At 42.9% G+C, this 13672-nt stretch overlaps 1 protein-coding gene across 1 annotated transcript; it reads right to left on the bottom strand.

Moving 5' to 3' along the window:
• Window positions 1-1212: 1212 nt before the first annotated feature.
• Window positions 1213-12442, bottom strand: LOC139388265 (toll-like receptor 8). The gene is made up of 2 exons (XM_071134823.1): window positions 12402-12442; window positions 1213-4816 (listed from the first exon to the last, which is right to left on the bottom strand). The coding sequence occupies exons 1-2, from the start codon at window positions 12416-12418 to the stop codon at window positions 1723-1725; spliced, it is 3111 nt and encodes a 1036-aa protein (XP_070990924.1). The 5' UTR covers window positions 12419-12442; the 3' UTR covers window positions 1213-1722.
• Window positions 12443-13672: the final 1230 nt, after the last annotated feature.

The raw sequence follows: 13672 nt of genomic DNA, 5'->3' as shown, positions 1-13672 counted from the left end.
TCTAAATGGAACCTGTATGGTGCTATAAAGAAACCTTTCCTAAGGTTCTATTGTATAAAGAACCATTTAAAAAGGTTCTATACAGCACCAAAAAGGGTTCCACTATGGTTACAACCTTTTTTGGGGTTATATAGTACCCTTTTTTTATGGTTCTTTATATAACCTTTACAGAGAATGGTTCTATAAAGAACATTTCTCAGGGTTTTTTTTTTTTTATTCTTGTCAGTCATATTATATTGTTAAAATTCCACAGTGTTATTTTGTTGATTGGCAAATTGAATGTGAATTACCTCTGGAACAGCTGGGGGTCCCTGAGGAGAGAATTGGGAACCACTGACTGATTTAGTCAACCGTTCTAAATTGGCCATAGACATATAGTAGGTGATGGTATAACATAACACATAACAGTCTGGATTGTTAAAATAGAAAGATTCCCTTCTGGAGACGTGTGTTCTTTCCTCCGACTAGATACCTGGATACCTGGACACCTGGACAAGATCAGCACAGGGACACACACTAGCCTCCAGGACTATGTTGCCAGTTATAATAACAAGGTTTTTAAATAAAGATTTCTACAGAGATATATACAAATGTACGTGAATGTGTCTTCTGTATGTGTATAACGAAGAGTATGTATTTATATCAAAGATCATATACATGTGTACTGTGTATGTTTGTCAAATCAAATCCCCAAAATATTGGTCACATACACATATTTAGCAGATGTTATTGCGGGTGTAGCGAAATGCTTGTATAACATACCAAAAAAATACAAACATTATTGCAAAGTTGCTTAGGAGTTAGAAGCAGAGCTGCCATGTCTGTCGGCGCCATCTTGGCCCTAGTCTGCATTTCTGCATTTGGTGATAATAAATCATTCTGATATCGATACACTTTGTAAAGTATGACTCACTCAAGCCTGCGCACCCTGTGGGTCTCTAGGACCAGGGATGGAGAACACTGCCTTCCAGAGTCGGGTGATACTGTAGGAGAAGCCACTGATATGGAACTAGTGGTGTGTACATCATGTCAGTCCTGAACACACGAATCAGGAGTTACTCTGCCACCCAGTGGTTGAGATCAGTAAGATTGTCCTCCCACAGGAAACCATTGTAACTAAGTTTATTAACTTGTCGGTAGACTGGTTTACACCTGTCAAAAACATCTGAATGTAGACAAAATAGGATCATAATACTGTTTTCTTACCAGGTATAGATGAGGTCACGTACATCAACAGTAAACAGAGTCACATGATTTACTATATTGTACTGTAGATGAGGCAGGCATTTTCACAGAGAAGCTAATGTGACCATTGATAATATAATCCTTCACAGGAAAAACAGAAATCAAGGCCTAATATTCTATTATGGATTGTACAGAAAACCATGCAGCCGCTATAATAGGCTATATTGTGTGGGTGTGTGCGTGTGCGTGCGTGCGTGCGTGCGTGTGTGCGTGTGTGTGTCTGTGTGTGTGTGTGTGTGTGTGTGCGTGTCTGTGTGTGTGTGTGTGTGTGTGTGTGTGTGTGTGCGTGTCTGTGTGTGTGTGTGTGTGTGTGTGTGTGTGTGTGAGTGAAGGGGAACTACACAGTCATGTCTCTAGGAACTGATTCTAGAACACTGCAGAGTAGGAATTGGAGACCTTTAAGCTGAGGGTAAGTAAACTCAGCCATGTTTTTGATCGGTTTCCTGTTTTTGGTCAGTTCCTTTCATGTCCTTGAGTTCACCGCCCAGTGAAGTATGTGCCGTGTAGTGATGCGTGTGTGGCTCGCTGATCTTTCCGTATGGCTCTCTTCAGGTTGTGCCAGAACCAGCGCTGGGCAGCCGGACAGGCAGTTGCTGGCCACTCCAGAACACTGCGCCTGCAGAGCCGTCTGCGCAGGTGGAGGATGCGTGAGCGTCGCAGAACCTGGGGCTGCAGCAGCAGCAACACCATGGCATCCACACCCTCCTCAACCAGCCGCTGCTGCACCAGCAGGGCGGCCATTTTAACCACACCACGCGACAGGAAGCCCTCTGTCAGCACAAACACCGTTTTCCTGCTCTGTCGCACACTATTGGAAAGGTTATCCATGATAGGCACCCCTGGCATCCAATCACGCTCCTCCAGGCAGAGTGGGCGAACCCTCTCTCCGTGCTCCTCTAGTTCCACCCTAAGGTGGTTCAACACCCAATCAGAGGCCAGCGGGTCTGTGGTGTCATACATGACGAAGGCATCGTAGACACAGGCTGTGTGCTGTAAGAGACATTGGTGCTTCAGCTTGGCCCCACAGTAGTCAAGAATATAGGACAGATCCCAGTAAAAGAGGTGTGCTGTGAGTGATACCAACAGAACGTGAACGATGAGTAACAACGTGAGGATGCAGAAGGCCATTGCGTTGTCATCCTTCACGCATTCCTCTATGTCGTAACTCAGCACAGACCTGCCCTTCCTCTCCATGGGCATGTCGCACGTCACCCCGCTGGCCAGCAGAGGGATCTCCACCTCATTACTCCTCATCCACAGTTGGAACTCCAGCAAGTCACAGGTGCAGTGGATCGGGTTCCCCTGTAGTGACACCTGCTGGAGGTGGTTCTCAGCTCCAGTTTCAAACGTTGTCTGGTTGATGAGCTCCAGCAGGTTGAAGCTGAGGTTCAGCACATACAGGCTCCTGGCGCCGCTGAGGAAACCAGGCGCTAGCTGGGAAATCCTGTTATGGCTCAGGTCCAGCAGCCTCAGTGAACTGTTAAGAGTGGAGACGGTTAAGGCCACCTGCTCCAGGTGGTTCTTACTCAAGTCCAGCTCCTCCAGATGTGGCAGTTGTGTGAGCATCGTCCAGTTAAAGTCCTCAAGTCCGTTTTTACTCAGAGTCAAGTGTCTCAGGGCCTTGGGGAAGTTGTGGTATACCTCAGATGGGATGTGGCGGAGCTGGTTGTATGACAGATCCAGGGACGTCAGGTTATTAAGTTCTCTGAAAAGATGATTAAAGTCCAGACCCTCGTTCCACATGATGTCCAGGCGGTTGCCCTGGAAGTTTAATTCTTGCAGGGAGCTGCTTGACATGGTTTTATCAGTGAGGGTGCTGATCTCATTCCAGCTCAAGTTCAGAACCTTCAGAGAATCCAGGTGTTCTAGGAACGCTAAACTGTGGTTTAGCCCTGCCACCAGAAAGTAATGTTTATTATAACTCAAGTCCAACACCTCCAGTGCTGTCAGTTCACTGAATGCATGCTCATAGCGCAGGTAGACTTTATTCTGGGATAGATCCAAGTACTTCAGCTTGGAGAAATGTACAAACTCACTGCCGTTGAACATGTCTCCAATGAAGTTAGATGACAGGTTGAGACAAGCTGTGTTGTTCAGGCCCTGCAGCATATCAGGGTTTATGTGGAAGATGTTGTTTTTGCTGAGGTCGAGCACTGGACCGTACGCAAGACACTCTGGTTTAATGTTAGGCAAATGGCGACGGTAGAATTGATCCTTGTGTATGAAAGGCCCGTACCTGTCTATATCTGGCTCATAGCCCCAGCCATACCCATTCACAGACAAGGCATCTACCCTCTTGGGCAGGAAAGTCAGACTGTTCTCTGAGAGGCCAACACTGGATAAATTGTGGAACTTTTCAAAAAGTGAAAGGTCTGTCCAATAAATGAAGTTGGTTCCCAAATTGAGGACAGACAGATTAGATAAACTGTAAAGTGGTTCCAAGTGATTTTTGTGAAGAGCTGAAAAAACATAGTTTTCTAGGTGTAATGTCTTCAGAGAGGCCAGTTTGGAAAAATTCTTTGAGAGGGTCAAGTTGTGGGAATTTTGTCCAGCATTATTGTAAGACAAGTCCATCACTTCTACGAAAGGTAGCACAGAGAGGAAGTCCCCATTGGCTATCTCCCCAACCAGACGATTAAATGAGAGGTACAGGTAGTGTAATTTGGTGAGGTTCTCAAACCAGGATGTTTGTAGGTGCTCTAGGGAGTTTCCTGATAGGCTCAGCTCCTGCAGCTGGGAGAGGCTCCTGAAGGCATCTGGGTGAATCTGTAGTGCCCCGTTGGGTGTATTACAGGGAAAGCAGAGGAACGGGGTGTTAGAACACACAGGACAGTTACCCGAAAGGTCTAGAGCGCTCAGATTAGTGAGTGCACTCAGGTCATGCTGTTGAATGTGGGTGATTTGGTTCCGTTCGAGTTTGAGCAGCTGGAGGGATGCGGGGAGAAAATTAGGGATTACTTTCAGTCTGTTAAAAGACAGTGTCAGGTTTGTCAGGTTAGTGAGGCTGGAAAAAGTGTGGTTTGCAATATCCAGGGTCCCACTACAGACACTCCCTTGGCAGTTGTCACTTAAACGGATGACTTTAATTCGTAGAATATCCCTGAAGTCTTCCGGTGTTACAGTCCTGATGTCATTGTACCTGAGAAACAAAATCTGCAACCCAGACGGAAGGCCCCTCGGCACTGTGCAAAGGCCATTACCGTCAAGGAGCAGTGCCTCCAGCTGATCCAGCATGGAGAATGTTTGGTCCTCTATCTTCAATGGATGTTCCTGGGGGTTGAAGTTATAGCTAAGGTCTAGCAGAGTCAGATTCTGGAGGTTCCAGAACGAGGAGCTGGAGAGTGTCTTGATTTGGTTGGAGGACAGGTCGAGCTCTGTGGCATTCCAGCTGATATCGTGGGGTACCTGGAGTAGCTTCCTGCACGAGCAGTCGTAGGCCAGTGAATGGTTGAGAGAGATGACATCACAGGGTAGTTTCCTCTGAGCCCAGGTCCTCCCAGAGCAGGAGGGGGAGAGACACAGCGACACTAGGAGTAACAGCAGCCTCTGAAAGGAAGTGTAAATGGGACACCTGTGGGAACAGGATATGAGTATTTCATGGGCTGAAAACAATCTCAGTTCCCTGAAAGGAGGGACCGGCGTAACACACAGCTACAGACTACTTTAAGATACAGTATTATGCATTTCAAAGACTGTTGAGAATGTGAAAGAATCCAAACCAAAAAAAAGAGTGCTGACAGCCTCGCACTTTTTCTATTTTAAAAACTGAAAATCTGTCTTGACTTCATTTAATGTGCGGGACATTCAATACAATGCTGGGCATTCCTGAGCTACAACAAATCCTACAATCCTGCTTCCCTAACTCTTTTCTAAACACTTTTAAGTTACCAAAAGTGTTATGAAATGTATTAGGCATACTGTAGTACTTTGGTTGCCAGAAAATTCACCAGTTCACATTTTTACAAGACTGAACTGTTCCTATGCATCACATCCAAAATCACACTGTAGGCAAATAAAACACCATTCAGATTAAGTTTAAGCAGACCACTCATGATCCTGCCATTGACCTGTCAAGGGTTCGTCATGGTGCAGTCAGGGCCCGGAATCCACAAAGCATTGACCAGTGAGTCAATCTAAGTAACATAGTTAAAATATCCCCTTCAAAATCTGTCAGTTTAAACTATCTTTAACCTATACAAAATGAATGGAAGTATAGCGGTAGTTTTGTAGCAACAACAAAAAAAATTGCGTTAAATATTAGCTTTTATCTCCTAGATAAAGGACAAACACTTTTATGAGTTGATTTTACTCCTGGCAGTAACATGAGTTTGTCTGGGCAGTATCTTAACATCATCCTAAAATCTACTCTGAGCTGGAAGTTTTTTTTATTTTTTATCTTAAAACAGGTTTTAACAGGATTCCATTTTTTGACTGTATTTTTTGACATTTATGAATGTGTTATTCAATACACCCAATGGCTTACACTTGCAATGAGGCAGCGCAAGCTGTGTCACCTCAGTCAACCATGGTGAATGTGAGTGTACATCAAATGTTGCGATGGTAAAACGTTTGATATCATTTTCAACTGTCCCGATCACTTTGCCAACTCTTAATTATTGCCTAATATGTTGGCATGCAAACGTTCTTTTCTTTTTTTCTACCAATTCTGATTGTTGTTACAAGCAGAATGTTGACAATTACCATTATATCAACACCCTTGTCACTCCCATTTAACAACTCGAAATGTCACTTGCAAATAATGTTGCATACAACATTTGAAAGGTCTATAATATTCATCAAACATAATCAAAGTGAACATAAGCCCTACACTCAAACAATTAGGGGTTCAACAAGGGTTCTTCTAAGATGCTCAGAGTTCTTTGAAGAACCTTAGGGTTCTTGGCGCTGGAGGTGGAGGAACCTCCTCAGTTGGTGGGGGTTCTTGCAGGAACTGCCCAACTGAAACATTTGAATTTGAAAGGACAGCAGGTGCAGGCGCTTAAATAAAAAATGTAAAGATCTCCTCAATTTAAGGTATGTATGATCTAAATCGATGTTGTTTTATGATGATACCTATATTTCAATATTTGTGCAAATCTTTCTAAAACGGAAAATGAACACAATTCAATGGATATCAATCAACAAAGAGGTAAGAATATGTAGGCTATAAGAATATGTTGAAGGCTAGCTGTATTGGGTGCAGATGACTGAACGACTCACTTTTGTGTCTGTGTCTGCAGGTATACAGACGAGGAGGCATGCGAAGGTATATCTATTGGTATGTTATGCAGATCGCATGTACCATCCTGCTCCCTTGACTCTTCACTGAAAATCCAATAGGCCTCTACAATACGGACAAGGTATGTGTATGAAAACCATCATCAACAGTTTTTTTCATTCGCATTTACCACAAAAACCAAGGTATGAATACTGTCATGTATAATTACTATTTTTTGGGATTCACAGACTTTACCCTCCCTACACCTCTGATGAATATAACAGGAAACCTGTTTGATCACCATGCACTGGAAGATCATTCTGACTATGGATACGGAGAACGTCAACACATTAACGTCAACACGCCAGAGGAAAGGTGAAAGGGGGATACCTAGTCAGTTGTCCAACTGGATGCCTTCAGGATATACCCGTTGGACTCTCTGCTGGGAGTTTACCTAATATTTGAATGTTCCTATTCTGCTTTGCAACTCAAAATTATAATAAACACTCAAATATTGTATTATTGATGTTATTGTTATTAATATTAATAATAGGGGGGTAGTTCAAAAATTAACCCCAAAAGGTTCTTCAAAAGGTTCTTTGAGGATCCATTAAAATTAGTTCTTTGAAGAAACCTTTTATAGGGTTCGTTGAAAAAATGTATAGGGGTTCCCCCACAGTTTCAATTTGAAGAACCCTTAAAGGCCACTCCAGGAACCTTTTTTTTTTTTGTGTAGATGCCATGAACTGACCAATTTAGGCTTGGTCAATTTAGACATATATTTTAACAACATGATGTTGCGCTCCAAATGGATAATTTGAGTTAATATAAAGTAGGTAATTAAATAATTCAAAAAACGTGTTTATTAGCCTAGTGGTTATAAGTATTTAGGCATATCATGTAAAATAGACCTCATGTGTTAGTCAGGGCAAAGCCCCACTTTTTTTTGTGTGTGGGGGGGGTGCTTTCCTGTTTTGCATGTTATTTTGGCATTAATACATATCACACATCAGTTTGCAAACAATGTGGGAAAAAAGAACGGCCCATGTTCTGAATTCTGTTGCTGTACATTTCAAAAGTGCTGAAAAAATAGTTATAGTGACTATGTCCGTCCGAGCTCGCTCATTAATGTCGAAATGGAAATGCCTCTTATCCGCTTGTCGTCCCCTTATGCCGTAGTTTGTACATCTCAATTCTCAGTAGAAACCACATTTGTTTAAGCAAGTCAGCCATATCAGCTATGTTATTTTAAAAGGCAGTAAATGAGGCTGAATGAACTGTTTCGCTGCCAGACGAGGCTCAGCTGAAAGCCAGGTGTAGCAGTGGTAAGGTATTGGGACTGCTGCTGGCACAGCTTTATGTAGGCCCTAACAGTTTGTGGGCACCGTTTGTCACCGTTACAGTGCAATTAATGTAATGTTTAATATTGTTGTGTAGTGGCTTTGCTGGCATGCATCCCACATTTTTTAGTTTTTTTTGCCCCACCAAGATTTACAGGCTAAAATCGCCACTGCAAATGATATACTTAACCGTGATGTACGATTGCCAGGTAAGCCTACTTATACATTTAATTGTGAATGTTTTGCGGAAAGTACTTACGTCAACCCACAAGACGGTTAGCACATCAATTACACGAGGAGTGATAAACAAGCACGAGCGCCACACAGACAGACAGGGTCAAAAATTGCTGGAAATGAATTGGCGGATATGTTGTGTTAGTGGCTAACCAGGGATGGGATAATGTGAGTGTTGTGTTGATTAAATAGGAGCTGTCTGATAGGCTACTGGGTGAGATTTGTTCATGACAGTTTGCGGTGAGAATTGCGTGTACTTTCAGAATTGTTTGGCGAGCTACTCATTGGTGGGCTGCGAGCGACTGGTAACTCGTGATCGACCTGACATCGAACAATAGCCTACTGTGGTCATTGTTCAAGTCAGAGAGCATAAATTGTCATCAAAATGCCATTGAACTCATGAATCACAGGTAGGCCTATTTTAACACATACAGATTTTAAGTGTAAAGCATAAGGAAAACATTCAGAGGTAACCTATCTAAACATAAGAATGTAGACACCCCTTCAAATGAATGAATTTGGCTATTTCAGCCACACCCATTGTTGACAGCTGTAAAATCGAGCACACAGCCATGCAATCTAAATAGACAGACATGGGCAGTAGAATGACCCGTACTGAAGAGCTCAGTTTCTTTCAACATGGCACTGTCATAGGATGCCAACATTCCAACAAGTCAGTTTGTCTAATTTCTGCCTTGCTAGAGCTGCCCCGGTCAAATGTAAGTGCTGTTATTGTGAGGTGGAAACATCTAGGAGCAACAATGGCAAAGTGGTAGGCCACACAAGCTCACAGAATGGAACCGCCTAGTGCTGAAACTAAAAATCAAACTACCTCTGGAAGTGACGTCAGCACAATAACTGTTCGTCGGGAGCTTCATGAAATGGATTTCCATAGGCGAGCAACCGCACACAAGCCTATGATCACAATGTGTAATGCCAAGCATTAGCTGGAGTGGTGTAAAGCTCGCCGCAGTGGAAATGCGTTCTCTGGAGTGATGAATCACGCCTCACCATCTGGCAGTCTGGGGCTGTTGTTCATGGTTAGGACTAGGCCCCTGAGTTCCAGTGAAGAGAAATATTAACGTTACAGCCTACAATGACATTCTACAAGATTCTGTGCTTCCAACTTTGTGGGCTTTGGGGAAGGCCTGTTTCAGCGTTTCAGCCTGTTTCCTGTTTCAGCGTGACAATGCCCCAGTGCACAAAGCGAGGTCCATACAGAAATGGTTTGTCGAGATTGGTGGTGAAGAACTAGACTGGCCTGCACAGAGCCCTGACCTCAACTCCATTAAGCACCTTTGGGATGAATTGGAACGTCGCCCAATATCAGTGCCCAACTTCACTAATGCTCTTGTGGCTGAATGGAAGCAAGTCCTTGCAGAAATGTTCCAACATTTAGTGGAAAGCCTTCCCTGAAGAGTAGAGGCTATTAAAGTAGCAAAGGGGGATCAACTCCATACTAATGCCCCTGATTTTGTAATGAGATGTTCGATGAGCAGGTGTCCACATACCTCTGGTGTTGTCGTGTATCTATTTTAATGTCTGATTCTTTTATCTAAGTGTCATTGTCAAGTGTTGTTCTTTCATAATGCTGTCAGAGAGTCGTCAGAGAGAAGTAGTGGTCGGAGGGGCCTCTGCTGGGTAATAGGCCTATAGCACAGTAAGAGGAAGTTGTCTAACTTCCTGTGATGAACTTTCACATTCAGACAAAATACTTTCTATCTGTCTTTTTAAAATGCTTTTTAAAAAATGCTAATGTTGTTGCCAGGATTCTTCTTTTCACAACCCGATGGCATATTGTACTGAATCATACAAGTTTGGTTGTTAAAAGCTGTATTTTGGTTACCCTTATCAACACTCAATCCCATTCAACAACTGTCTAAATCGCTTTAGGCCTAGGCATCAAGTCACTTGCCGATAACGTTGCATAAAACGATTGAAAGTTCTATCATTAACCATCGAACACTTAGGCCCCAGAGGCTTTCAATTGCCCAACTTGTACCTTTACTTGTAGGCATGCCCAATTTATGCATACTTTTTAATGACATGATATTGTGCTCCAAAGGGATAACTTGAAAGAACATGATGTAGGTCAGTGGTGAAATCAAAAGAAGCATTAGTGATTATTTATTAGCCCAGTGGTGATAAGTGTTTAGGTAAATTCAGCAACAAAAAAAGAAACGTCCCTTTTTTTCAGGACCCTGTCTTCAAAGATCATTTGAAAAACCCAAATACCTTCACAGAAAAGGGGTTGAACACTGTTTCCCATGCTTGTGCAATGAACCATAACCAATTAATGAACATGCATGCACCTGTGGAACAGCCGTTAAGAAGCAAACTAACAAGCTTACAGACGGTAGGCAATTAAGGTCACACAGTTATGAAAACTTAGGACACTAAAGAGGCCTTTCTACTGACTCTGAAAAACACCAAAATGAAAGATGCCCAGGGTCCCTGCTCATCTGCGTGAACTTGCATGCTGCAAGGAGGCATGAGGACTGCAGATGTGGCCAGGGCAATAAATTGCTATGTCCGAGACTCCTAAGACAGCGCTACATGGAGACAGGACAGACAGCTGATCGTTCTCGCAGTGGCAGACCACGTGTAACACCTGCACCGGATCGGTACATCGAACATCACACCTGCGGGACAGGTACAGGATGGCAACAACACCTGCCCGAGTTACACCAGGAACGCACAATCCCTCCATCAGGGCTCAGACTGTCCGCAACATGCTGAGAGAGGCTGGACTGAGGGTTTGTAGGCCTGATGTAAGGCAGGTCCTCACCAGACATCACCAGCAACAACGTCGACTATGGGCACAAACCTGTCGTCGCTGGACCAGACAGGACTGGCAAAAAGTGCTCTTCACTGACAAGTCAGGGTTTTGTCTCACCAGGGGTGATGGTCGGATTTCCGTTTATCGTCAAAGGAATGAGCGTTACACTGAGGCCTGTACTCTGGAGCGGGATCGATTTGGAGGTGGAGGATCCGTCAAGGCTTGGGGCGGTGTTTCACAGCATCATTGGACTGAGCTTGTTGTCATTGCAGGCAATCTCAATTCTGTGCGTTACAGGGAAGACATCCTCCTCCCTCATGTGGTACACTTCCTGCAGGCTCATCCTGACATGACCCTCTAGCATGACGATGCCACCAGCCATACTGCTCGTTCTGTGTGTGATTCCCTGCAAGACAGGAATGTCAGTGTTCTGCCATGACCAGCGAAGAGCCCGGATCTCAATCCCATTGAGCATGTCTGGGACCTGTTGGATCGGAGGGTGAGGGCTAGGGCCATTCCCCCCAGAAATGTCCGGGAACTTGCAGGTGCCTTGTTGGTGGAAGAGTGGGGTAACATCTCACAGCAAGAACTGGCAAATCTGGTGCAGTCCATGAGGAGGAGATGCACTGCAGTACTTAATGCAGCTGGTGGCCACACCAGATACTGACTGTTACTTTTGATTTTGACCCCCCCTTGTTCATGGACACATTATTCAATTTCTGTTAGTCACATGTCTGTGGAACTTGTTCAGTTTATGTCTCAGCTGTTGAATCTTGTTATGTTCATACAAATACTTACACATGTTAAGTTTGCCGAAAATAAACGAGGTTGACAGTGAGAGGACGTTTCTTGCCCAAAATAAATATTATTTATGGGTTGACTATATAGCAATATCAAAACATTATTTCAACCCCAAAGAAATTGCTTATCTATGTCACAGGAACCACTGACTTGCTGCCTTTTTATAATCAAGACACCTGCTGGTTACTCTTAACTGGTTAGGACAGCTCATGAGGTCTTTTAAATATCTGTCAACTAGGTGATGGCTTTGTCTAGACTGATCCGTGGAGAACGGACACCAAATTAGATTTGATTAATGTTGGTCCATGGTCCATGCGCATGTTGCTCTTTTCTAATTGGTTAATTTATCCGTCCGCCCGTCAAAAATCCAACTCATCTGGGACCTTATAACGGTTGTGTAAATTGCACATTTAATATCTGCGTTCGCCATTTCTGAAAAGAAACTAAAATATTGAGATGTATAAACTTGGCGCACGCCATACATATGCTTGTTTCCCGTTATGAATTAGACCTATCCTGAAACTATCCTGAAAATATCTACATTCTCAGTCATTTTCTAGTCTGAGATGCTTTGTGGATATGGCCCCAGTTCTCAATATACAATAGTCTACCGTGGTCATTGTTCAAGTCAGAGAGCATAAATTGTCATCGAAATGCCATTCAACTCATGAATTAAAATTATTTTAAGGCATACAGATGTTAAGTGTAAAGCATAAGAAATACACACGTTCAGAAATATCTATTTTCATGTCTGATTCTTTTATCTAAGTGTAATTTTCCTTACCGGTGTTGTTCCTTCATAATGCTGTCAGAGAGATGTCGGAGACTAGCAATGGATAGATGAGCCTTCTCTGTTTAATATAGCACAGTAAGAGGAAGCTGTCTAACTGCGATGAACTTCCACATTGAGAAAATTATTTTTCTGTCTTGGAATGTCTTATGTCTTATGTGGAATGTCAAAAATACTAAACGTTACAAATTGTTCCCCTGTTCGGGTCAACTAAAACCAGGAAAAACTCTTCCCCCTATTAGAAGAATTGACCATGACAAACTCCGGTTTACAGTATAATAGATTATATCAGGGGTCACCAACCTTTCGTAGGATGAGAGCGACTTAAATAAAACAATGAAACCCAGGTCTATAGTGTACAAGATAAAGTAGTGCACTATGTAGTATATTTCCCAAAATTATGTTCTCAGTTTTATTTTTCACAATTGTTCACAGAGTACTGCTTAAATCACATCAGAATACTTTTTTGGGGGTTCTGGAAGAAAACTAAGAAAAGTAGATTTTGGAGTGTAATTGCACATCTGACACTTTTAATTTGGCATCTAGCTAGTGAGGAATGTGCCTTCTAATGTGTCGGTGTAGCAATGGTTCTGTACTGCTACTCCTCATTTCATGGCAAAGTTTGCAAATAACATATAATAGAAATACTTATATACTTCTGCCACATACGCCTACGTTTTAGTTAACATTAAACTGAGAAGGATTTGGGGAATGTATTTCTGTCAACCCACAAGATGGTTATGACATCGCAAATTAATAAACAAATGCGCGCACCACACAGACAGACAGGGACAATATTGCTGGAAATGAATTGGCAGATATTTTGTGTTAGGTTTGCCTTTTTAAGCCAACAGTGGCTAACCAGTGGTGGGATAATGTAAATGTTGCGTTGATTAGATAGTAGCTGGGAGCTTGCGGTGTCTGATACATGTGAGATTTGCTTATGAGTTTGCGGTGGAACATATGAAAACATCAGAATTGTTTGGCAAGCTACTCATAGGTGGGCTGTCGCGAACGACCTGTTAGAGACCCCTGGTTTATATCATATCCTTTGACCAGTTCACATATCAACTATTTAGTCTATGATGAAATGTTGTTGGCAGGATGTTCTTCTTTTCACAAGCAGATGAAACTAAGGTACCATGGTGTCGTCATATTCGGTTGGAAGGTTCATATAGCCAGCAGGCCTTTTATCAAAACCAATTTTTTGGACAAATGTTAATAACTTCTTATGGCTGGGGGGCAGTATTGAGTAGCTTGGATGA

Source organism: Oncorhynchus clarkii, chromosome 29 (genome assembly GCF_045791955.1).
Source record: "Oncorhynchus clarkii lewisi isolate Uvic-CL-2024 chromosome 29, UVic_Ocla_1.0, whole genome shotgun sequence".
Classification (NCBI taxonomy): Eukaryota; Metazoa; Chordata; class Actinopteri; order Salmoniformes; family Salmonidae; genus Oncorhynchus; species Oncorhynchus clarkii.
Note: the sequence above shows the minus strand (reverse complement) of the source record. Positions and strands in the feature narration are given on the sequence as shown.